The sequence below is a fragment of the Gymnoscopelus microlampas genome, assembly GCF_963454915.1.
Source record: "Gymnoscopelus microlampas genome assembly, chromosome: 8".
NCBI lineage: Eukaryota > Metazoa > Chordata > Actinopteri > Myctophiformes > Myctophidae > Gymnoscopelus > Gymnoscopelus microlampas.
In genome coordinates, this window is record NC_139945.1 from 31,799,153 (window position 1) to 31,826,602 (window position 27,450).

The 27,450-nt window shown below is 40.8% G+C and overlaps 1 protein-coding gene across 1 annotated transcript in view; it reads right to left on the minus strand.

Annotated features, from left to right (window-relative positions):
* tyw1 (tRNA-yW synthesizing protein 1 homolog) overlaps positions 1 to 27,450 on the minus strand; it is a 75,421-nt gene that overhangs the window by 44,976 nt on the left and 2,995 nt on the right. The window contains exons 3-11 of the mRNA XM_084063852.1: positions 27,203 to 27,331; positions 26,375 to 26,476; positions 25,619 to 25,813; positions 24,964 to 25,248; positions 23,399 to 23,512; positions 14,654 to 14,786; positions 3,790 to 3,842; positions 3,568 to 3,686; positions 157 to 266 (exon numbers count right to left, since the gene is read on the minus strand). Of these exons, the coding sequence (XP_083919978.1) occupies positions 157 to 266; positions 3,568 to 3,686; positions 3,790 to 3,842; positions 14,654 to 14,786; positions 23,399 to 23,512; positions 24,964 to 25,248; positions 25,619 to 25,813; positions 26,375 to 26,476; positions 27,203 to 27,331 (1,240 nt within the window). The remainder of the gene's footprint in view (positions 1 to 156; positions 267 to 3,567; positions 3,687 to 3,789; positions 3,843 to 14,653; positions 14,787 to 23,398; positions 23,513 to 24,963; positions 25,249 to 25,618; positions 25,814 to 26,374; positions 26,477 to 27,202; positions 27,332 to 27,450) is intronic.

Genomic DNA, 27,450 nt, shown 5'->3' on the forward strand with positions numbered 1-27,450 from the left:
TTCATGACACAATGTGAGAAGAGTGTGATGAGCCGACAAAGCCAAAACATCAGCCGCATTGTACGTTTTCTCTTACCTTCATTAGAAATGAGATGTGACAGGTATAGAGACATAAAAAGAGAGAGAGTGAGATCCATTAGCTGTAGTAACACCGACCTCTGAACTGGTGGATCATGTTCTGGTGTTTCTCCATGGCCTCCTGCAGGATGGTCTCAGCAGGGTCCATCTTCCAGCGCCACTCCGTGCCCACTGGGTTAGTGTGGTGTCTGGTGGCAGGAAATCAGAGTTGGCCATGTCCCTTTATGCTAATTTCAAACTGCTTCATCCTCAAGGGCCTGCCCCTTAGGAGCTCTAGAATTAAACTATCGTTCTGACAGATTTTTTTTCATTGCAAATTGAAACTCTGTCTTGAGAGATTAGGGATACACTGACACCGCCTGTTGTTTCACTGCTCAATAGTGACTCTTCAGTGTTGGTCTATATCCAACGTTCCCTGTAACATGCGCGTGTGCGTGGCCGTGCACGTGCCCGGAATGTGCCGCACAGAACAAATTTGTGTTGTAGTTGTCATCTGTTTAAATTAACGGTGGATTTTTTTATTAATCCCGTGATTTGGAATAAAAAGTCAACGGGAGCGGACGAGAGCGGGAATCAGGACAACAGACCAGTATTTATATCAAACAGAAACAGCAGAAATAAACGCTACCAGTCACAGACTGTTTTTGACTTGCATGTCAAAGTACAGAACACGCCCATCTCTTACTGAAGCTTGATCTACAAGCCTGCAACGTGGCGCAGATGCAACACGTTGTAGTCTTTGAGATCTACTGTGTTCTGCGCGCGACAGTTATACGACTAGTCATAAATCAGGCATGAGATGGAAGACGCAGCAGTGTTTATATCGAACCAGCAGTGGGGAGAGGGGAGGAGATCAGTTGATCAGATCCATGGACATGAAACAAGTGTCAAAGTGAACTCATATTATCCTCCAAATGTGAGGAGATTGTTAACAAAATGTTACACAACGTCCATCATATTGAAGTGGTTTGTTTGGATTTCTCAAAAGTGACTTTGGTCTTTGTAACAAGACTTGAGTTGAGAAACACAACAACTGTTTTCTATAATTACTGGCTTAAAAGTTCCCCATTGACCCGAGGTCTGAGAGTATGAAAATATTTACCTTTAGATGTTATAATCAAATATATATTATTTTATCACAAAATATATTGTAAACCAAGCCCGGCCCGTTTGCACAGTTACATTTACATTGATATTGTATTTTTATATCAATAAATATTCTATAGTTTAAATCAGTGATTCTTTTTTAATTTCAAGGACCCCCAGTTTGATATACATTAGGCCACATATCATCCATTTGATACGATTATTATTTCTGGGACCCCATGTAAAATCCTCAGTCTGAGAATGGACACATTAAACGAAATGGACCCTCACAGGTCCATTTGGTTCGATGTGTACACTCTCAGAGTTACAGACCCATAAGGGTCCATTTGGTTCGATGTGTACACTCTCAGATTTACAGGCCCATAAGGGTCCATTTAGTTCCATACACTCACAGAAGTACAGACCCATAAGGGTCCATTTGGTTCCATTTGTACACTCTCAGTGTTACAGACCCATAAGAGTTAAATTAACACTGAGGATTTATATTGGGGTCCCAGAGATAAAAATCTTATTAAATGCAGGTCATTGGCCAAATTGATATCAAATTGGGGTCCTTGAAATTTAAAAACGGTGAGAATCACTTTGTTAAACTGTAGAATATAGTTCATTAACATTAAAAAAAAACTAAACATTAACTGTGCAAATATGGCTTTGTTTAGAATATACTTGCGATAATGTGATAATATATTGTATAACATCAAAATGTGAACTTTTAACTTTAACATTAGAGGTGGACTGCATGGGGAGGGAGACGATTCTCCCATTGCGGGACATTGCAGGACTATTATGTATGTATATGTGTACGTTGGCACTGTACAGTACACAATATACTTCTATATATACATATTCTGTTGGGCTGCCTGTCTTTTATTCATCATAATGCCTGTCACTTCTCAGCCAGTGCTAACCTTCTTTAGACATATTGCCAATGTCAATGTCAGCATGTCAATGCATTGTTATAATGGAGTCTCAGGATTTATCACTTTTGCTCTTTATGTAAGGCATAAACAATTTAAAATGTGTGTGTGAACACACAGCAAACATGTATTCCTCTATACGTGTTCACATATAATACTGGATAATAATAATACTTGTCATAATCTAAGGGTTCGACTGGTGGTGTCAAGGTGGCCATAGTGTACCCAATGTACACGTCAGATGTTGCTCAGTAGTTGCTGAAGTACCGCTCAGGGGGTTTGAGTGTTTGCTCAGACCGATGAAAAATTAGAGGGAACATTGTCTATATCCATTAAAGCAATGAGTCAGAGCAGTGCTCAGTATGTGTTGCTACTTAAAGTCAATTAGTTACAGTTAGTTTGTAATTACTTATATGTGAAAAGAACAAGATAACTTAAGTGTTAATATCAAATTGAGTTATGTTATGAAGTGAAATCCAAAGCTGAAAATGAACCATGAAAGCCATTTGGAGCTCACCCCAACAGTTTAACTACACATTTCTTCCTCTACTCAGATATTCCCATCAACTTCATACTGAATAGGTGAGTTAAAGCAGGGTGTGGCAGCCACATAAAACCCCTCACTGTCCTAAAGGCAGGTTCATGCATTCTGTGGTCTGACACAAGCCTGACTGTGAATGCTTTTATAATGAACAAGCCAGACAAGCCAAAAAAAAGACACAATACTGTATAAAAATTCATCTAAAATCAGCCAGTGATGGCCAACGCCATTTCAGCTACAGTAATGCCTTTTGTGTCTGATTGACTTGCCATAAACTAGTTTACTCAGTTTATCACATACACAGACACACAAACTGCCATTGCCAATCCAATCCAATGTAGTGCCACACTTAGGGCTAAAGGCCCACGGGACATGGGTGACAATACCACTTTTCCATGTCATCCCAGATGGATCACCCAAGAGAGAATGGCATATCCTTAGCGGCAGCATACACTGTCCGCATCATTTCACAATGTTCTGCACAGTTAATATTTGAAAGGGAATTTGAGGGCGGGTGGCATGTTCTTTCGCCCTGTCTCGCCTATGTCATAATGAATTAGGCCTCCACCTTTTCTGCCTCCCCATTATGCACGGTATTAGCGTTCCATCCCTTAATCACCAACATGGTTGAGAGAGAAAGCATTACTCAATGACAGTGATTGATTTTAATTAGCAAACATGAAATAAAGGGGTTCGGTTAGGGATTTATATACTGCAGGTACAGTAAGTACGGAAAGGGAACAATACACTACATCCTGGTTTATTAAACTATGTGAGGAGGACAATTTTTGGGGTCTGGATCTGGGTTGTGCAGATGAATCAATCAGCCATCAGTGTTGGCCAATAACGTAATTGTGAGCTGATGCGTCCAGTCAAGTGCTGAGGCACAAAAGTCAATCTCTTGTCCATTCGACAGCCACCTACCTCCAGCAGAAGACACACTTGTTAGCGCAGGCCAGGCTGGGAGTTGTCTCCATGCAGCGGTGAGACTCGATGCCATAGAAAGTGTGCTTGTAACAGCCTCCTCTGCCTCGTAGCATAGACTAACATGAAGAAACAACACACTTTGTTGGATTTGTGGATTTCATTTGTAACAAAAGTATGTTGTATGTAAAACAGTATGCTGCAAAGCGTTTGATACACTACCTTGGTCCAGCGGCAAAGTTTCACTCCTGAGTGACTTCCAATTAGTTTGTAGCCTGCACAGATAAAGAGAAAAAGTCATTAAAAGAAAACTGTCAAAACAACTATCAATCAACAACTATTAACCAATGTGTAAATACAGAGAGAGTGCTGAAATTAATAGCTATTTTATTTTATAGAGAATGTTCTACAAGACAACGCCAATCAAAAAACATGACACCAAACACCCCAGAAGCCTTTTATGTCTGCATGTACAGTCCAACTAAGGGGGAGGAAAAGGCAGTGGGACAATGTTTTGGCAATGCTCATCCAGCTATATCTGATGGACATAATCTAATCAGGCGCCTTCGGGTACGGTGCGGTATGTCGTCTAAAATCGGCCTTTGGGTACGGCGGCAGTATGTCGTCTAAAATCGGCGGTAGTGAGGGTCATCATTACACGTACTGTACTTGTAAATGAGAAAACAGTAAGTCATTCACGTGAACAGCATTTTTGCATGATTCTATAGCGACCTAAGGGCCAAGACTTGAGATATCCTGTAGTAGACTCTCAGTTACATCTGAGCTGGTACATTCACATTCTGTAGCATGTCTACAGAAGCAAGAGTCAAGAATGTGTACAAATACGTGTGCAAGCATCTTCTTGACACATACAGTAACACGTTTGCAATTATGGATTTCATTCATTATTCTTTAGTGAATCTATAATTATAATTATGAATACAAATTTAAATTTAGGACAGCGACAGAAAATCAACAACTTCACTGTGCAAACTGCACTGACTGGACGTAGTCTGAAAAATCATGTAAGCCACCATTTCCTTGTTATGAGTCATGACATGTAATCAGTTTATTCATTACATTTTCATTACACTCATTCATTACACTACCCTTCCTCTTCACCTTGCCTACTTGTTGTTAACTAGTTGTACAAGCTCTTGTTTTATTGTATTATTGGATCTTGTTTATTTGATACACTTATGGTTTTAGCTCATTGCTCATTTGATTTTCCTATTTGTCTCATCTGTTTAAGAAAGTAGGTAGCTGATATATTGCACTTTTACCTTAGTGCTAGGTATACTCTTAGTTGCTTGTTTTAGAAGAGAATGCATTTAAGACTTCTGGTGATTAGTAGTTTCGTTCCCTACCTATGTTGAATGCACTTAATGTAAGTCGCTTTGGATAAAAGCGTCTGCTAAATGACTGTAATGTAATGTAATGTAATTTTCTGTGTGCTTTTATATTCCCATCCCCAGTACCAACATGGTTTGGGCATTTATAATGCCCAAACTTATCCAAGGGCTTGATGTGCCTGTCCGAGGTTGGATAATACAAGGGCAATGACAACTGCCTGGTAATAGCCTTAAGATGAGAAAATAGCATTTGATCAACACTTTAAGTTAATAATTTACATTACTGTCAACGAGGAACTCTTCAGGCAAACAAAATGGTAAAACACAGTGTGTGGAGGTCACTGTTTTCTACTGTTTTAGTTCCTTTGGACACAGACAATGTCTTGTCTTCTGTGAATTCAAAACATCTGCATCCACCATGTTTGGCAGCTGTTTCGTCCATGTTTGACATGGCAAGTTCCTTAAGTAGCAAGTCGCTGGTGGTGACAGTTCGGCATACAGCGTAGCTTTAGTTGTGCTGATTTTCCAGCTCTAGATAAGATATGGCTTAAGTGTGAGCTGATAGAAGGATGCTTACAGTACGTGATAGTGATTGTTACTGTCGTCTGTCTGAGAAACCTGCTAAAAGAGATATATGCATCTACTTTAACACTTTAGGCAATTCACTGATAGGACTTCATTATTTTTCGAGTGTCTGCTCAAGGTTTATTACTCAATTAGGATCAATAAGTAATGAAGACCGACAACCAGCAACCATAAACTTTTGTCTTATGAAATATTAACAAGGATAAGGAATATTAATGGATCTAGTTCAAATTGAGTTTCACATTTGTTCAAATTGACAGAGGCAATTTTGTATTATATAATGCATTTACAGGCATTAAGCAGACACTCTTATCCAGAGCGACTTACAAATGCAAGATCAGAATAAGCAGAGTAGGGATTGTTGAAGGATTTGATAAGCTTTCCTTGGCACAAAAAGAAATAGAAAAAGTAATGAAAATCGTTTGTCTACATGTGCACATTCTAGCAGAAATAAGACAATTAACAGATAGATCCAGCCAATAAGAGGCCATGTATTTCCACACCCTACTGTAAATATGTAATGTTTTATAAATCTTTAAATTGGACAAAACTAAAAGCAGATTCTGAAATAAGTATATCTGAACTTTTGTGTCCAGCCAGGAATAAAGTAGACACAACCAGCATTTCACATTATTCAACAATGCCTGCAATATATAACAACATTTTCTCCTTCACACTTTCACTTTTAAAAGTGAAGTCGGTTGACAGTTGGTCTGTGAAAATCTTGGTCATAATTCCCCATTCATAGATTGTTATGTAACCGTGGGGATTCATTTGTTGACTACAAATGGCCTGTACTACAGCATTATGTCCTTGTGAATGGACTTAATACAATATAATGTTTATCTGTTCAATCATAGCCATTGTCTCAATACAATATAATGTTCATCTTGCCACATTAATTGACAAGCACACTCATGGAGTGTACACGAGTGTATGTGGAGGGTCTCCAAGCAGACACATGGCCCAACTAACTCCACACTTTCCACAAAAAATCCTCAATATTCTGCCCGTAACATCAGCTGCTTCCCATACTGTTACTGTACTTGCACGATGTACAATTAATATCAAACGCATTATGACCCAATACTATTCAGCTCGCAATTTACTTCCGGATGGTCCGTTTTAACAGCCAATCATCATCATCTGCGACAAAAAGTCAGCACCTTCTTTGACGTTGCCACATCCGTGAAACGGGCAACAAACAAGTGATGCCGTGGTCTATGCAAACGAGCCCAAAAGCGCGCCCAAATAAGCCCAAAATCGCTTATACAAAAGGCAGACCTGGCAACGCAGGCTACGCCAATCATGTACGAGAGATCTACAAGCTATGGGGTATAGACACTATGTGCCATACACCGTATCTTAACAACAACTAAATCGCTAACTCTCATTGGTCGTGTCATGCTTAGGGCAGTTTTCAGACAGCAGCATCGAATACTCGCTCATACAGCTCGCTGTCGCCATCACAGTCAGACGCAGCAACGGCAGGGCTCTGTGATAGTTGTGCGAGCTGAGCTGGACAGCTCGTAACACCTCTCAGAATAATAACATCTCAGATTTATAGCGCTTTTCCAAGTACTCAAAGTCACTTTATGACTTTGAAAACGTAGAGAAACTATTTTTTTACAAAATATGTGCACTATAAATATTCTAAATGGTTACTTTTACCACTATTACCACAATAACAGATAGCTTTACTCCTGTTACTATTTTTAGTTGTCAAAAATAATTTTGATGCTTGACATGTGACTGAAAATATCTGAGCAAAGACTGCATTTTGAAATGAAAGGTTATGTACCCCACTCAATGGGACATTGAGGCAGATGCACAACACTTTGAACTGCTTAAGACACACTTTGCATTTGGCAGTAAATACATGAATATCTTAAAATTACTGTGGCAGTGGGGTATGGTTTGTCATTGCCTATAAGCAGAGAGCCATACCTGTCCTTAACTGGGCTGACTGGTTGTCAGATTTTAAAATATAGTCGAGGCGCTCAAGTGGCGCAGTGGTAAAGTACCTGCCCACCACCACAGAGGTTGTGCGTTCGAATCCACCGTCGTGCATCCGGTTTGTCGAGTGTTTATACGACTACAATGGACCCTTCGCTAAACCCCACCCCAAAAGCGATTGTCCAATGCCAGCTTAGAAATCGTTGTTAGCCTGGCATAGGTCTGGCAAGCTTTTGTCACCTGCCATAGCTGTCAATGTTGCTTCGCCCGCACACACACAATCATTTGCAACAAAATAGCAAGAATAGGAATACCACGATAACGCAATGGGGACTATGAACCACGTACCAAAATCCGTTGGGAGGCAGGAAGCTGAAATCTGCACTTAAACTGCAAGCAAGGCAGCATGGCGGTGTTGTTGAACACATACACAGCTTAACGTCAGGAAAGTTACACGACTCACTCGCCCAGGTGGTGTCAAGGCTACTAATCACCGTAATCGTAACAAAATTCAGAATCACAGCGCTGCCTGTTTCGGATTCTGCACGTTAAAGTATATTCATTCATCATTTGTTTGTCTATTTATTAACTGCTACTGCAGTCTTACCCTGCGGTACATGAAAACTCCGGTTACAGTCATGGATCAACTTCAACCTGGTGTTTGCACTTTCTCCATTTACGGTCCGTACATCTATATAAACGTTCAGATTTCAAATACAAAGTGCTTACCTCATGGCCACGGATGTTACAATTATGCACGGGACTCTCAAAAGTACCCGTATATTCTGTATTGTTCAATAAAAATCATTTTAATCCGATCAGTGGCCATTTTCTCATAATGTATCAGAGTGCAATACACCTACCAACCGATAGGGTCACTCAGTTGAAAGCATGTGGAGAAAATGGCCACCGATCAGATTAAAATGCTTTTTATTGAACAATACGGATGATACGGGTACTTCTGAGAGCCCGTACATACCTGTAACATCCGTGGCCATGGGATAAGCCCTTTATATTTGAAATACGAACGTTTATGTAGATGTACGGGCCATAAATGGAGAAAGTGCAAACACCAGGTTGAAGTTCATCCATGACGGCCGTGACAGTCGACCGTCGTGTATCCATGGCTATTACTCCTTCTACCATTTCCCATGTTTTTAGTTTATTGAAATAATGGCACATTTGTCCAGTGCATAGCCTACTGCAGGCCTTGTTGACTAGATTTAGAAGAGTTTTTGAAGCTCTTGCTCCTGAAATTATCGATTATTTTTAATGGGGAAAAGCCATCATTTAACATGCAAGTCAATGGGTGAGAAGCAGAGTTTGCCAGACGCTGCCAGGCCTGGGTGTGACTAACTTCGCACCACCAGTCACAGAGTGGAGTGGGTGGGGCTTAGCGAAGGGTCCATTGGCCTGTTATCGGGGGAGGGAAGCCGGGCGGCGAGGGTGTCTCTGCATGTATTGCTACAGGCTGAGGCGGCACCTGTCAGCACGGAGTGTTTGAACAAAATGTATGTCATTCAATGTTCTGTGTAATCTGCAAAAAGTGATTGTTAATTCCTTGTATCAATTATGTTTGTATCACCAGTCAAGTATAGGTTGCAAAGTGTTTTAATGCCCCACATTTGCTTTGCAAGTCCTCTGTGAGAAGAAGACAACACAAGGCAGTGGGCTGTCTACAGTAGGCTTGTCTTTAAATTGACAGCAATACTTATAATGTTCATCAATAAAATCCCTTCTTTCAGCAAGGGATTTGCAGAAAAATATATATTTTTACATGAAAGATTATCAACTACAGTGCAACTTTGACGAGTTGGCATTTCAATTTGGAGCCTTGGCTTATGGCAGTGAACTGAATGCCTGCGATTAACCAGTACCACTTATATCCCATAAGGTGGAGGGACAGGAGCATTGTAATTGGCTAGTTAGTGGTTTGATCCCATGAGCCAGATGGACAGGCACCCATGGCTGCGTGATAGTGATATGCAACTGACTTCTGCCAAGACCCGCCCAGACCCGGAAAAGTCGTGCTGTGATTGGCCAGTGGTCACTTTGAGTGACGCCCCCGCAGTCCCCACAACATCATTTACTATTCTGTCCCTATCGGTACGTAACTCGAACGGCGCTGAGTCGAATCAGCAGACCATCGGCTGGTCGTCGCGGGCACTCGGGCGCGACTTCCTCAGCCTCAAGGTCTGCTGATTCAGCGCGCCTCCGTCATGGTCCAAAACTATACTTTATTAGCCAAAAAAAAGTTGTCTGCGGTTGTCGGAAAAAGAGTGCCCTCAGCGAGATTCGATCTTGAGCCTCTGAGTCGGCAGGCTAATGCCTAGTGAGGCACGCCACGAGACCAGACGTAATTTTAGGGTTTTGGTCTGTATTAGACCAGGGGTCTTCAACGTTTTCAGCCCAAGGACCCCTTGGCTGAGAGCGATAAAGCAGGGACCCCCATTATATATTGTATTGAATATTTTTTTTGTTCATAGATTTCATAGGCAGCTTCATAGACTTGTTTCACAGCACAACCATGTTGGATTCCTGTTAATGTGTATTTCCAGACATTTAACCATGCACTTAAACATGTAGTAGTATACCTGACCTTTCACTCTGTACTTAGCCTGGTCTTTTTCCCCCCTATACTAAACCACTTTGCCAAAAATAGCAGATCTACAAGCGCACAACGCGAGGCATTGTGCGCTACCCCCTGTAGTAACTCTGAGGACCCCCTAGGGGTCCCGGACCTCCTGTTGAAGACCTCTGTATTAGACTGTAAATGCCCCCACTGTCCCCTTTGGGGGCGGAGTCCTTGTTTTCTCATAGCCAATAGCAGGGCGGCAGGGTGGGGTTTGGCAGGAGTCAGTTGCATTTCACTATTACGCCCCATGGCTAGTTCCTGTCCATATCCCCAGATATGCCATATCCTGGAGGGATGATTGCTCTGTGATTATTAATTCAACAAAATGACATTGTTGCTGACTGATTAAAAAGATATTCAGGAATTGAGGTCCTGATCTCACAGCCTACAGTCTGACAGCCTAGAGATTTGCCAGGTTAGCTGCAGAAAGACACACAGACAAACAGACACAAATGGCTGAATGCAATATCTCAGCTTGCCTGGCCGAGATAATATATATATTAACAGAGTTATTTTGACAAACTGCTGTTATCATAAATCACACAGCATGGCATTCCTTTCAAATCATTGTCCTGAGTCATCCATCCTACGCAGAGCATATTACAGGCTCCAAAGCCCAAAGCACGCATATGTGCAGATCTTTGATAACCACTTGTCTTCCTCTGACAGCAGAGGAGTCAAACTGTACTGACAGAGAAAGCTTAGGTTAAACTTCCGCAGTTTAGTGCTGGTGAGTTGTGTAGACTTAAGGACTGACATCACACATAGCCCTAAGGCTACAGATAAGGACTTTAGTTTTGCACAAATTGTGCGTAGCCCTAAAGGCACTTTCATGTGATGGCAAAATGAATTAATTTAATAGTCTACATACATTTTAATCCAATTTGAAAGATTAACAAAGCGTATGGTGAGCGATTGAAGACTGCATTAAAAGTCCATGGAAGCAGTAGCATTTTCAATTGCCTTGGAGCATAAACATGTCAAACACTTTCAAATAGTCAATTTGAATTAGAACTTAATTTTGTTTTTCATTAGTGTTGCACCTACTAATTCATGTGTATTAGGCAATTTACACTTGATTAAGTAAATTAAGAAAATTTGCCATATTGGCTAAGCTGGCACAATTTACATAAATGTTTAATAGTGTGCACTGTCCCTGAAAACGAAATGTAATAAAGTAAAACATTTTTTAAACTAGAAATCTCAGAAGGTCTCCGCCAGGTCAGGTACGTTATTGTGGCCTCCTGGTGGCGCTATAATAGGCCAATGTGAAAAGGGTGCCATTTCTTCTTAGGCCTTTCATGGCAATCGGACACTGCATTCATGATTTGAGGTATTTTGTTCCAAAAATGTTTTTTGCTAAATTAAACCTGCTGGTGGGGCTATAACGGGCAAATGTGAAAAGGGTGGCATTTCTTCCTTGGCTTAGTGGGAATGTAGGTGAAATTTCACGGAAATCGCAAGCTGCATTCATGATTTGTGGACACACAGGACCCACAGAAGGACGGACGGACATACTCTCATCGCCAGCCTTTCGGCCTGGCGGTCTGTGGCGGAGACAACAATAATTAAATCATTTCTAAGGGGCGGTGTCCATTGATAGCGTTTTTGGGCAGGCAGCGCATGCCTGCCATGCATTTCTATGGTATACGCGCTGGTGCGCTCCTCTTCCCAGCGGCGCAGCACCCTGGGCACTTTTGGAGAGGAGCGCAGGGTTTTTGATGGCCCCGATTGTGTCTGACCACCCGACGTTGAATGTTACCACAACTCTGAGAAGTCCATGTTGTTTCAGCTATGCTACAGTAACCTGACTCCGCCAGATGGAACAAGCTTGCGTCACATTTGTTTCACACGCTACTTCCATCTGGGACCCCGGTAGCAGAATCGATGCAAGACGACGCTCCCTTTTTCCAAAGCGCTCCTCTGTGGCTTTCTCTGTGGACACAGCCCCTAACACTTACCTACTATATGTCTTCATATAGGCCTTTGACGAAAATTGGTGAGATGAATGGTTCTGGATTTTTTTTTCTCGTAGTTTAAGTGATGAGAGAATTGATTTAATAAAATGCTCAACTTTGGAAAATAATAGGAAGCGCCGATAACTAACAGTGACGTGAACCTTGAGTGGTCAATTAGAAAGCCTATAAACTGTAATCAGAAATATCTAGATTATTTGATGATTCTTTCTCTTTGTCTAAAATAACAAACTGAGAACAAGCATAGGACTGTGAATAAATAATGCCTCATGTAGCACATAAAGAGATCCTCCATGCCATGTACAGCATACAACTGTCTGAACTAGTTTATATTATAATATTTTCATTATACATACACACACACACACACACACACACACATATATATATAATTATTATTATTCAACAATGGTAGCTACAGAAGTGAATGTAATGGTACCAGTGCCAAATGTGTCTAATTAAAGCAGCACATCTATACTGTATACCGACGCCCACCAGAAGTGATTTCATCAAGGGTTTGAAACCGTGGGAGAAAGGCAGAGGGGAGAAAGGCTCCTGGGACTGGACTGTGAGTAGCAGAGGAGGCAGAGGGGGTAATTGGACTGTGCCGCTTCATTATGCGTCGTTAGGCTGCACAGACTCCAGAGCTCCATGCTTCTCTACATGCAGAAGACCACCTCAGCTTCAGGGAACACATTTGGGAAATTTAATTTAAAAACAAATGTGTGTGAAAACAAATCAGTAACTGAGAAAGATCAGGCAACTAATAAAGCGCAACGATAAAGAGATGTCGACACAATGTTTTTTGTTTAGTTTTTCTCACATGGGATGCTTAAGTAATTAGCATTCGAGCACAGCAAACAAAGAGGTTTGATGGATTACAGAAAATCCCTTATGGACTAGGTAAAAAGAGCTGGGGAAAATGAACCCCCATGCAAATCAATACTTTTCAGCAACAAAGGTTCAATGTAGTAAATGGTAGATGCAGTATATTGCACCTTTCTCCAAAGCACTTTACAATGTATATTGTAAAGTATCAAACTCATTTTAGGGCCGGACTGGGCAAAATACGACTTAATGAGTTGACTTGGACGAGTTGTGCATATGCGAATGCACGTGCAATTTGACCTTAATTCTTTTCAACATATTCTCATGTGTCTCAGAATTTATGATTGGTATTACTTACAGTAATAGACATGAAAGTTGTGAAGCGACTAAGCGAGACACCAAAAAAAACATATATTATTGCTATATTATTGTTTATGTTGGTAGCGCCAACCTTTCCATCATGAATAAACCATTTGAAATTTAACATTAGCAGACACTGATGTAGAAATAACACATCAAATTATAAATGTAGGCTACACAATTGCACCTATTTCTTATCGAAATAAAGTGTAGCAGCGTGCACAGCTCTCGTGCTCAGCTCTTGTCGGGTGCATGGTGGACTAGCAACAGAACACCAGCATAATCTTATATTTATTGAGGGCAAAAAGTGAAGCGTTTCAGCTCTGTGAGTGTCTGTGTGCGTGCGTGCGTGCGTGCATAAATGCATGTGTGGGAAAACACTGGCTCAAGCAGGCTGCAGACAGTGGTAGCAGCATGAGAACGACTGCCGTACAGATACATAATGGTTGTGAATATTTCTTTCTTTTTCCCCAAATCATCCTACAGGCCGGACTTGAACCCCTTCTTGAGCCACCAATTTATTAGCCTGGGATCAATACCTTTTTCGGGTTTATGATCCGGTCAGGAGTGGAAGTAACCCTACGTAATCTGGCAGTGAAAGAGTTAACCCTGGACATTATTGGCATAAACCTGTTACATTTGCCACTTATGTTGACAGCAAGCTTAATAAGGATATGCTTGAAACATCTGGTGAGCTGCTGTGTCCATTCAATGTGATATTTCATAGCCAAGTGGTGCAAAAGTCATAACTGCTGGACCGATCGTCTTGACACTTTGTACGCACACACCCAATAGGCCAAGTCAAATCGGCCTCATGGTGGCACTATAACAGGCCACTTGACCTTTTGGCCGCTTCACGTTTTGCCCTATAACTCTTGAACTCTATTGGTCATACAATCAAACTCCCCGTATAGACCACGGCCATTCCCGCCTGACAATATTTTCCACCATTTTTATTTGTATCTCAACTCTTTAAAATCTCTACCCTTTGCTAACCTCACTTGAAACGCCAATTGATTTTAGAATCAATTAAAGTATAGAATGTTATCTCAAGCATGAAAGTGGGTCATTTTGTATTGACAAATCCCCGTTTTGTAGCTGTGCTCTGCAACTATTCACACCACAAGTGTGAATACTTGCAACGTACAGTATGTTGTACAAATTTTACAGTATTTCCCCTGCAGCTTCCTAAACTTAAGTCTGCAACCCACGACTGACCCTGGGTATGCAACTCAGCCTGGCGGAGAACAGCTCTCTGAGGAGCGGACTTTTGTAGGTTGTGTCTTTTGGATGACAGACATTCCTCTCCCCTGCTACAACAAACATGCTATTTGTAACTCTGTGAGATTACTCACTGTAATCTCTACAGGGATTAAGCCCAAGATGTTACTCACCTTGCTTGGTCAATGCTTCCCTCAGGGAAGGGGTGATCATCTCTCTTCTCTCCGTCTCTTCTTTGCCCTTCTTCACTCCATTCAACTTGGATAACTTCACCATATGCTCATCTCCTGGCCTCTCAATTTTATTCTGTGGCAGAAAAGAAACAAAATCAACTTTGTTGTGAAATAAGGAAATAATGTTCTAAAATATGCTCGATTCACTTTTTTCAAAACCACAGACTGACATCAAAGCAGCAGTGACTGTATGCTTTCAAAGAACTCCCATAATCAGTGGCTGATGTCTGTGAAGATCAAAGATTTTATCATTCTTTTTCAAGACCAGAGAACTTTTGTATGACATAAATAATGTATCTTGAATGATATTACCCTACCCGTTCTATAGTTTAACAAATAGCAGACTAGATAGATATTATAAGAAAACAGTTTTGAATTAACAACAATCTGACAAAGTGAAAATGGAACAGAATAATATTGATAGAGTCGAGTTAGCATGCAGAACTCAACAAAAGGTCGACAGCCTCATTAGCCTTAGTCTTTTTACATTTCTGTTGCATACTACAACTGTGCAACAATATCTCTCTCCCCGTTTGTTTTCTGAGTAACTCCCTCCGGATCAATCTGCTACTGCTACACCACCAGATCAAATTAATTAGCTATTTCATGTAAATCCATGCTTACAAGAGTGATATGCTTTTCACTGACAACACAGAAGATTGATGAATTACTGCCAGAAAGTTTCCTTGAGTATGAATAGGCATTCACTTTCACAGAGGTATGATGAACGACCAGCCTTGGAGATTAGCCATTAGCTGGCTAATGTGGCTAATCTTATAATTAATGCACTGCCAACACTGTCTACAGGGATCTAAAGATCATGTTCCAACTACAGCAGTGCTCACTAGCATCAGACATATTTTGTCATCAACAGATAATGTCTATGAAAAGGCACTAGAGTGTGCTATGAATGAAGCTGAAATCACATGAACCCACTTAGACCTGAGGCTGATTCTACAAATGTCTTCTAATCTAAATCCTAACTTTTTCATGACAAGGACCACCCAAAATTATATGTATTTGGCCGCGGACCCCCATCTGGAAAATATTTTGTTCCAGGGGCCTCTAGAAGCAAAGATTATATAAAATATTTGCACAAAATGTTCGAGATTTTTCAAAAATAGATCTACAAGCTCATAGCGCGGCAATGATGGTGCTGCACCGAGTAAAACTGTGTGCACCTGTTTCTGGCTTAGCTGGAGGACAGTGACAAATGTTAGTCAATACAAAATGACCCACTTTCATGCTTGAGATAACATTTTATACTTTAATTGATTCTAAAGTCAATTGGTGTTTCAAGTGAGGTTAGCAAAGAGTAGAGACTTTAAAGTGCCAATCTTATCCGTCTTATCCTTACTTATCCTGTCTGTCTACCTTTATTACCCGTGGAAGGGGGGTAATGTAATCAGGCCTACTTAAATTGCGACCACACGCACGCGTGTGCGAGTGTGTGCAACTCAAGAATAGATGGGCCGATTTTCATGGAACTTGGTGAAGGATCAGGAAGCTGCCGTGAAATGATTACCAACTTCTGGGTTGAGAAGGTCAAAGTTCAAGCTCGCAATTAAGAACAATAGATGTTGGTGTGGGCAGGGTTTAAACCCCCAGGTGCCAATTTAATTAACTTATATCATGTTCAATAGAAATTGAACAAATAGAAATTGTCAAATATAACTATTTGCATTTTTACCTTTGAAAATGTTCTTTAAGGACCATCAATACACAACAACGTCAATTCATATCTTCGGTCATATATCGTACATAAACAGACATTTCCCCTTAATGGCTTTAGACTTTTAGCCCAAAGTTATTAAACTTACGTATTTCAAACAATTTATTATCAGTCCTATCAAAAAGCTTGAAGGTGGACAATTTCTTGGCTCTGAATGGAGGCTATACTCTCACCAGCAGTGCTGAAACCACAAACTGTCCAATGCTGAGGGAAGCTATCATCCATGGCAGCTGTAAATCTAGCATCTGACCCTGATTTTGTTATTCCATATGCTTTATAATGCAGAACAAATGGACCAGACAACAATTCAGTTCAATTCAGGCCCTGTATACAGTACTATATCCACAAATCCATGTCCGGTGCATCTGAGCATGACCTCAGGTGTTTGGCTTCAAATCCCATCTGTCTCCAGCTGCTTATCAACCAGACACCGGTGTACTTTTGCCTTTCGCCTGGCTGAGTCTAAACCGTGGTAGCTATTGAATGGCTCTATCGGCCCCGTGCACCTGGGGTAGTGCTAGAGTGGCTGAATGTGGCCGACATCACCCAGCGTCAACTGCACTTATGAAACGGATTCCGCATCCCTGACAGGCAGAGCCATCCCTCAGATGAACAGCTCCTTTTGTTGAAAGGGGACAGCATGAATAAGTAAGCCATCATGCTGTGTCAGAATCCACTCCGGTTCCATGCTGGAATAGGATTAGGCACCGCAGCAGGTGCCAACTGCACCCAGCCCCAGCAAATAGATGGTGTGGTGCTTTGCTGTACGTGGCTTAAAAGGTGGATGTCATAAGTCATGGCCTGTTTGCATTTATCGGAGTAGGTGAAGGTTAATCCGCATGTATAAATGTATATGATTTACAGAAGCATTAAAAAGCCTGCTGCTGCTGCAAACTTTCGCCAGTTCTCTCTAGAGCAGTGGTTCTCAAACTTTTTCATGTCAAGGACACCCAAAGTGATATATAATAGGCCGCAGACCCCCATCTGAAAATGTGTTGTGCCAAGGACCCCCAGAAGCAAAGATTTGAGTTAAAGTTTGCTTTAAATATATATATATTCAAAGATTTGCACAAATGTTCACGATTCTTCAAAAATAGCAGATCTACAAGCTCATAGCGCGGCACTCGGTGCCGTGCTATGAGCTTGTATATCTGCTATTTTTGAATATCCAAAGCATAAAATATGGTTAAAGTGGTTAAAATGTTTGTGACGCCATATTAACTCGTTTTGGGGTTTGGGGACCACCCTGGTACCCCGCCTCACCAGAAGTGAGGTCCCCGGACCTCACTTCTCAAAGTGAGGTCCGGGCTAACCAATGCTCTAGAGAACTTTGCAACCCTGGTGTATTTATATCAATTCAAAACCCCAAAACAACCAACAGAGGGACTGACACTTCAAACTTGCACAGCACAGAATACCCAAATGTAACACACTGCATCATGACGGGCAGATTTCTGACAGCATACAGAACATGTAGCCGACAGTGCAACAATCTGTCCCTGTGGTGTGTGTGTGTGTGTGTGTGTGTGTGTGTGTGTGTGTGTGTGTGTGTGTGTGTGTGTGTGTGTGTGTGTGTGTGTGTGTGTGTGTGTGTGTATCCATCCTACCCTCCCTGATCACTGGTCTGCAGCATTGCCCCACCTCCCCAATTCCTGAGTAGGACGGTCACGATAATGACATTTTACTTGCTGATTAATTGTCATACAACTAATTGTGATTAACCATTTCATTTCATTTAGTCATTGAACAGGACTTTTTTGTGTTATCCTTTTAGCCTTAATGCAATTATCTCTAATAATTGATATTAGGCGAGTATGTAATAATTGTACCAGGCCTACTCCTGAGAGCTCAGAAAACAGACTGTATGGACTGACAGAACCAGGGCATACCTCAGTGCCACGTTGTGCACTGGAAGCCTGATGTAGTACAGTGGTGGTATGACACACTGTAAAATCCAGTATATAATATAGATTTGTTTGATGAAAGAGAATAATAAAAATGTATATTACATCCACAGAACTTTTAAAATGCTTCCCCGCAAACATTATGGGCATGATAATATTGTTTTGCTTTGTGTGCTTCCGTTTTAGTTGATATGGCACTTTTTTATCTAAAGAAATTCTTGGAAGCAGCCACTGTGTTACAATGTTGCAACATGATTGCTGCCTTAAAGATGTGAGTCATGGAAATAATGAACCATACAGTATGCAATAGAGGTGTTGTAAGTGCGACATCTAGTGGCCGAATGTTCTCTGTTGCACCTCTAACTCAAAGCCTACAACGTAACCAAATGGAATTGACTTGCAAGGGTCCATTTGGTTAGAGAGAGAGAGAGAGCGGATGAAGGGGCAAAAAAATTGGGCATGAGTGATAAAGCTAAAAAGGCGACAGGAGCAATAAATATGGAAGTAACCAGTGTTTAATTCGTAGGGGGGGGGGCAGAGGGGGAGGTCAATTTCTAAGGTTTTTACACGGAAAGGGAAAGAATACCATAGCCTTAAGGGCAAGACAAAAAAAAGCACTAAGAACTGTCTTTAGACTTCTGAATAAGTAGACAAATAATGTTCTCTGTCAGGTTTTAGTAAATAATGATAGGCTTTTATAAAATCAAAGTACTTTTATTTTTAATAACGTAACTTTTTATATAGTGATGGTTAAATGATGTGTACTTTTACTTTCTGTACTTTAAGTATATTTTGATGGCAATACTTTTGTAAATTTTGAATTCCGGACTTTTACTTGTAATGGAGTATTTCTACATTGTGGTATTGATACTTTTACTTAAAAACTTAATTTGAGTACTTTTTACACCACTGCTGGCAATAATAATTAATTACAAGAGAGGGGGTTCTCGGGATATCAAAAGCAGAGGCATGGATGGAGTCTACCCAGCTAATTGAACCCTGGATGTAACCAAATTGAATAGACCAGGCCTGTGTACATCAGCAAAGAGTGAGAGGGCTGCTTGAAGGATGGCTGCAGGTCAACAACCACACACACACCAACATTTTGAGTCTGTCGGCACGACTAAATGACACTGTTCAGCACACACAACACTACTCTACTTGAGGCACTGCAGCAATCTGTATCATCTCCTCCATTAGAGCTATCTCTAATCCTATTAGCTATACCATTGTTTATTTGATGGTACTGCCGAGTGAGTTGACAACAAGCGGATAGCATTGGTTGAAGCAGCACATGCCGTGTTTGCCAATTTAAAATTCAGAAGAAAGGAAAGGCAAAAGGCAGTTTTTAATCTAGTGACAGAAAACCTTAGTCACTGCTTATGGTAGATCAACAGAGAATGAATAATTCCATGGCATACTGAGATGTTTGAGCAAATGTTCTAGCATGGTCACTGACAAAGAACAACTTTAATAGAGGAATAGTATGTGAGCCGTTATTCTGATTCCTGGCTTCATGGTCAGTGCAAACAATGGTTTAAAACATATATATTTGACGGAAGAAAAGTTGATCTGAATTAGTTGTCATCCCTGCAAGCTAAAAACATAAAATGCAGTTTAAAAAGGGCTCATCTTCTTTTACAATATGCCACTTTTGTAGGTTGTGAGTGGATGGAGAGTGGTCCATCTTAAATAGCAACGTATTGACCTCCATTCCTCCAGGAGAATAAGCAAAAACCATCAAACTCCAGCCCAGGAAGCTGTGCAGCCACTGTAAAGATCCATTCAACTCACTTCTATTTGGCAAAGGTCCTACTGGCCAATGCGGCAATAACAACAATGGCTTTACAAATGGACTACTCTCTGGCACTAGCGGAGTGGTCCTCTCTGGGCCCAGTTTATAGATATATAAACTGGGCTATATATATATATATATATATATATATATATATATATATATATATATATATATATATATATATATATATATATATATATATATAGCAAAACCGCCACAAGACCAATATCAGGTGGCCAATTTGGGGTTTGTAATCAACCTTTTGATTGCAGTTGCCTGCCAGCTGATCATAGCAGGTTTCTGAAGAAGATTTGCACAATAGGCAAAACATATATAATGTATAGTGTATAATGTGTAAAGTTCAATGGCCATCTAATTATAGTCTTTCTTGGAAGGCTGAAAGCATAGCTGACATGAATTTTAAAAAGTCTACTTATTTTTTTCCCAGCAACCCAAATCCTTGCAAATAACTGTTTATTTACAGTATGTATAATACGTGCAGTATGTAGCCTATTCATTTATTTATTTGACACAATTGGGTCTATTTTCTACAGTTGTCACCTGCTGACTAAAGAACTTGAGTACAGTCTGGAGTTAATGAAATCTGCTTATCTCTTGTAATTGTTTTATTTTGTTTCTATCATGCTGTGAAAACATGATAGAAGATTCATATAAATAGGTTTGCATCATGTCACTTGGTAATTCCAGAGAAACCCAGTTATGGGTTTATGTGGAGATCTCATATGACAGCATTTGTAAAGGCACTCCAACAACAAATGATTTGCTACCGAGTAATTTGAGTTCAACATATCCCACTGAAATAAGAGTCTCTGACATCACCTAGTGGTCAAACACAGTAACGCTCACAGAGCTGATACAAGACATCTCAACCGCTGCGTTACACAGTAAAATCCTCAAGTGTTAATTTAACTCTGACACTCTCAGAGTATAGTTAAATTAACACTGAGGATTATACTGAGTATTGTGGCTCACCAGTGTAAGTACAATTTCTTCCCTTTTTTAATCAACTTTCTTTGGGCCAATTCTCCCCATGTGTATATTCCCTGTCATTGCAAACCCTTTACTGGTTGGTCCGAGGATGGAGTACTGAAGATAACCACAGGTCTCCTCCGAAACACATGGATTCACAAGCCTTTTTTTCTAAAAGACAGTGAGGAAGTTCACCATTGGATGATAATTGTTTCCCAAGGATGAGCGGGGCCAGACGCGGTTTCTAATTGGCTGAAATGGGTTTAGGTAGCGTGCGGCTGTTTTCACCGTCTCGGAGGTACCAACTACGGGGGACGAGGATTTACGATTCTGTCCCTGTGACATAACTCGAACGCCGCTGAGTCGGCTGAAGCAGACTTTGCAACGTTCGGGCACGGTGCCTCGCTCACATAAACTCGCTCGGCAGTGCCTCTCGTGGCTCAAGTCAGCTTCAGACGGAACGCCTCCGTCGGGGTGTCCGAAAACAAGCGCTCCCACGCCCGCTCATCCTAGGAATACAAATTTTGCCACCAGGAGGGCATAGTTCCAGTGTGGAGGAACACGCTGTCCCTCCCAGTTGAGTCACTAGTGGCAGTGCAGAACGGCCTCCATTGCCAGCTGCCCACCCGCAAGCACAGCCAAATTGTGTTCGTTGGAGCGCCCAGTCAAGCTGGAAGTACCGCAGAGGAATTTGTTTCCCCTTAGTGGTAGGCAGGAACTTAACCCCTAAGCCACCGGACACCGCCTCAATTACTTCCTTTGACCTTACAGAATTGCACATTCTGCTTCTTCTAGAATGCTTTGGAAAGGACATCTTTTCCCACAGGTGCAAAGGTTATCTCAGTTATCTGTGTTGGTGAGATGTGGAAGCAAACATAGGGTGCAGAGTACTGAGCACTGGTAAGAATCAAGTGTACCTGTGTTTACAAGAAACCCAAAACAAGATCACCTTAAAAAAATGCTCGTTTGATAGTGGGACCAATATTGTCAGGGATTGACACAAATGTGCATTAGAAAAGAAATAACTATGGTAAATCCATGTCTTCATGAAAAGGAAATTAAACCAATAAAAGTGTATAGTTAACCCCAGCCATTGTGGAAAACAAGGTTGAAAAATACTCAGCTCAATATCATCTGACTTTCAAACTGCTAGCATTAATGTCAGAACTTTATACATTCATGGAGGACTTGCAAAGGGCCTGTCAAAAGCTCCCAAATCTCACATTCTGTCTGCCATCATATTAAAGATGCAGGAGACAAGACAGCCCTGGAACAATATTTACATTCCTTGCCTTTTTGAGGTTCTACTCCTGAAATCCATCAAAGGATTGCAAACATAAACTTTGCCAAGTTGAAACATTATACATTTATGAGACCGAAAAATAAAGTTAAGGGACTAAGATCTCTCACAGTGTTTTTTCACAAAAAAAGGGTGTTTGCACAGTGTATGGCGGATGTCCCCGAGGTACTGCAAAACACGTGAATGTACTTTCACATATTTTTAACCCAAACACAGTAGCTTACTTTCAGCAGTACTGAGCACTGAGCACAACATGTGCAAGTAACACACACTATGTGTGGTAAACATCTCTTATAACGAACAGAAATAAATGCATTCTCTGATGTTTGTAAATCAGAGTAAGAATGACATTTGCACATTGCTCTTGTCATTTTTTGTATCGATGCTGCTGCCAAGTCAAACAGACGATTTGAACACTAGGGCAGCTGCATTATACTTACTTTGCCCTCTCATGGATTTCCTCTCTCTCACACACACACACACACATACTATTACACAGTATATACATGTGTGCGCATGCATGTTTTTATATATATATATATATATATATATATATATATATATATATATATATATATATATATAAAATCTCCCTTCTATACAAAATGATATAGCAACACATCCTATACCTTTTCACCTCTCCTTTTTTATCTTCTTTTTTTTTGTCACACATTCCTCACAAGTCTGTGAAGTGGGCGTCCGCAGCTCGCTCTTATGCTGTCACTAATCTACTTGTCACCTACTGGAGTCTGCTGTCTGGTATCAAACCATCTGCCACTTCTCTCTTTTCTAATGAAACCAATCATGCCAGGCTAGTGGAGGCACTAGAGGCTTAACACCACAATGGTGTTATATACTTGGTATAGAGAGGAAGATCTACACGCTCCTAGAAGCAAATGGTGAGCTTGTTGAATGTTCGCCCCCAGAATAGGGTTCATGTGGTTGATATCTGGGCACCAACCTTGGCTTTCTTGAGGCCGTTGATTATGTTGCCCAGATCCTCCACGTCGACTACAGATCTATTCTCATCTACGGCAGAGGACTCGTCATCACTACTGGATTCCAGCTGTTCCTCCTGAGGGGAAAGAGAGAGATAGGCAGAGGTGATTTAAATGAAAGAGAATTAAAGAGTGAACAACACTCGGGGAAGAGGGCGGGGTGGAGAAGAGAAGTCATGGAAGAGAGAGAAAATAAAAAAGGTGAAAATGCGAGACACTTCCCAAGCTTTCTCTGGAATGGTGCCAGGCCTATTCAAGTTTCACAGAGAGAGTGAGACAAAACCATAACTGGTATACAATGATTATATATGATTGTTTACGGGAGCCCATATGGAACCCATTATATTGCACGTCATTATCTTTCATTGGGAATAAGAAAGCATAATTATGCATATTAATTGCATTTCCAGGAATTTATCACAGCATGAGCCCCGCTGAAACTATTTTTGTCCACATGTGCTGCAGCTGGATTAAATGTGGATGAACAGTAGGTAGATAAATCAAACATCTCCACAAGTTTTCTCTATTACACAAGAACACCCCTGCTGATAATTTGCACTTCCAGTTTTGGCTCAGAATCTTGGCAATTCAGCAGTTCTGTGATGTCATGTCATGTGTGATTATAGCATAAAAGCAATTAGCAATTATTAGTTGGAAGTAAGTCATGTGTACTGTGAAAATTAGTAACAGTCAAGTCCTTGCCTTCATCAAAGCTTCACAACCCCAACTCATAAGAATATCTTTGATGTTGTAAGTGTTTTTTTTTAAGATTATTGTGCCTTTATTAATAGTATACAGGAAATGGGGAGGGAGAGATGCGGAGTGACACGCAGCAAAGGTCGTTGCGACACGCTGCCAGACTGCATTAGCAGCCTACTGTAGGTGCCCGGACCGCAACATCAGCCATCCGGCTGTTGTAAGTGTTTTTTGTTAAAAGTTAAAGCTCTAATCTCATATTATGTTGTGTTTATTCTTCATATTATGAAGTGTCTGTTCAGTAACAGGGGTCTCCCCATCTCTCCAGTTCTTCGGTAAACAGAAAAAATATTCAGGGGGGACACCAATTTCATCCAATCAGGAGAGAGAACCCAATTCATCAGCTTTGATTTCATAGTGTTCCAGTTCAAATATCATTTTTCCCCCCATCACTTTTATTTTAATTTAACTCATCTATCATGTATCTTTTTGAGATATCTCCTGAATTAATGAAATTGATACCCCGACCTGAAAATGTATTTTCTGTTTACTAAAGAGCTGGAGAGACACTCCATGTACTATATGAGTGCTATCAGAATATAGAGCATTTAACATTCATTTTAACAAAAACATGTAAATTACAGCACCTTTAAAGCACTATACTGTCTACTACATCAAAGTGAAACATCATAATTGGGGACATCAACTATTAGTCCAACTGTGGACTTTGTGATTATTATATGTTCAATTATCTGATCAGCTACCGATGCTCCCCCAGAATGACTTGTCTAGTGGAACTAAAGATACAATAGGGTTTATTTTCCTCCATTACCTCAAAGCTGTCAGGTTGTGGATCTGCCTGCTCCTCCTCTGATGGCTCCTGGTTGTGCTTCTTGTTCTTACAGGGGCCACCATTGGTCTTACAGTTTCCACTGCAGCTCTTCTTGTCACCTTTAGCCAGAGCCTGGAGGCGGCTCAGAAACTTGTCCTTCCATCCCAGGAAATCCGCCTGGACGCTGCCATTGCGGCTCTTCACAACGTTACAATCGCCCTCACCTCTGGTCAGGATACGTGTGCCACTCAGCATCCACAGCCACTTGTCCACATTCGTGCTCACCTGCAGAGGATAAGGACATGGGTTTAGACTTATCTTTGTTACTTGTTTATATGGTTGTTTATGATACAGTATATCAGATATATAGTATTATATGATGGTTTATTCTGATGCTGATAATCGTCATTATTGGTTTATAAATGGAAATTGTCATTATTGTTTTATAATTGGAGGTGGCAAAGTACAGTTCATCTTTCAGTTCTAGAACTGAAAGACGGTGTCTCTTTTTGAGCCACAGATTTATCACTACATCACTCAAAACTAATTGATTTAGAGCAACTGAAAGACAGGCCAAGAATATATCATATAGAAATTAGTATTTGGAGTTAGGCTAGCAGAGATTATTTTCTATTAAAAAATAAACAGCTCTCACCGTGTTATAGTGCCCGACGTACACAGAGTTGCCAAGGCCAAACACTGCATATCTTAGGTCTTTCAGGTAGGTGTTCCCATATCTGAAGTCAGTGGAAGCCTCCTCCAGCCACTTACAGAACCACTCAGCATTCTCAGTTGGCTGCCCATCAGTGTAGGTGGCCAGTAGAAACACACACACTGTCTTGTTGGTGCACTGCACAGAGATGTGATCAAAATGGACACTTGTAACAAATGCCCAACGATAAATTGTAATAACAAACAAATGAAAACAAGTGAGTGGCTCTAGAGCACGTATTTAACCACATGAACCTTAGCGTCCCTAACCCGGCATGTCATAATAGCCAGACATTTGGTGAAAATAGGCAAACATTTGTCAAAAATAGCAATTTTACAAGCTTGTAGATCAGCTATTCTCGTCAAGTTGGTGTAAGGAGGGACACTAAATTTCCACACTTACTCCAGCGGAGTACATTCCACATTGGGTATGCTCTCTCACCAGTAGTAGTATAGTGTAAACCCCATCACTCAAATAGCCCATAATAGTAACAAATGTAACAATAAAGGGCCCCATAGGAGAAGATTTGTGTTGTTAAACATTTTCATAGTTTTTCAAGCTAGCCGACAACTCAGTTCACTGAGCAGTAACTGAATCTAAGGCCAGCAGGCACCCATGTAGTTTGGAGATATCGGGTCCCGATCCATACATGTACAGTACTTGGTTGGTAAAGTCACTGTGTCCAAACACTTCACCTACCTCATCAGACAGCCTGTCGTCTGGATCATAGTCTTTCATGTCAATCACCTCAGCTGGTATGTCCAGACCCCTTACATCGTCTGACAGCCCTTTTGCAAAGCCCTGTGACAAATCAATGTTAGAAGAATCAGGGTTAGTGTTTTGAAAACAGCCGGTAAACATGCCGTTTAGGCGTAGTTCTGTCAACCAGTTCATAAATAAACCACATATCAGCAATATCCTTGTTCTCAGGACCTGTGTCACAAGGCACGCACAGAAGTGGATGAAAGCTTCCCTCAATCCAGGATATATATATAATGGCCGTTGTGTCAGTAAATTCCATAGGATTTATCCTATTAAATAAATACGCATTCAGTACATCTTTATATGTGTGCCTCAGATTCAAACCCGGGTTTCCACGAGAGGCAACGGTAGACATTCACAGCAGCACTGAACACATGTAAACCTCCTTCAACAAGCACACAAATTGACATGTGCATTGCGGTTGGTGCAGGGTGACTGTAATCATACCTGTAAATGTGTGTGTCCCATACATACTGTATGTGCTCACTAAAGGAAGTTTCATGTGTTGTTCAGTGCTGCTGTGAATGTCAATCCCGTCGGCTACATAGAAATTAGAATGTTGTCTGTGTTAGTCTCATGTAAAAGAAGAGTTGTCTGCCAGAACTTTCAAATGTAGAGTATATGGAGCAATTCATTATTGGGTGAGTACACATGAGCTCTACAAATTATTGCCTCTGAGATGGATCCCTACACAAAAATTCTGTTCTATGGCTGTGTATCTGGAATACATCGAAGCATTATGTTTTCAGAGAACAATATCCATACCTTTGCTGTTCCAGTTTGTGAGCCATAGAAGATTTTAACCCCTGAAACGTGAACCACATTCTCCTTCTCAGAATGAACACTCTTCTTCACAGCTTCATAAAACCATGGCCCAACTTGATTGGAGAAGCTCTTTTAAAAAGAAAAGATGCATGCAAGTCAATTTTGGAAGACAAATGAATGTAAATTAGAAAGCTATTTCATGAGCTATAAAAAAACAATAATATATATATATAAAATTGCCCACAAAA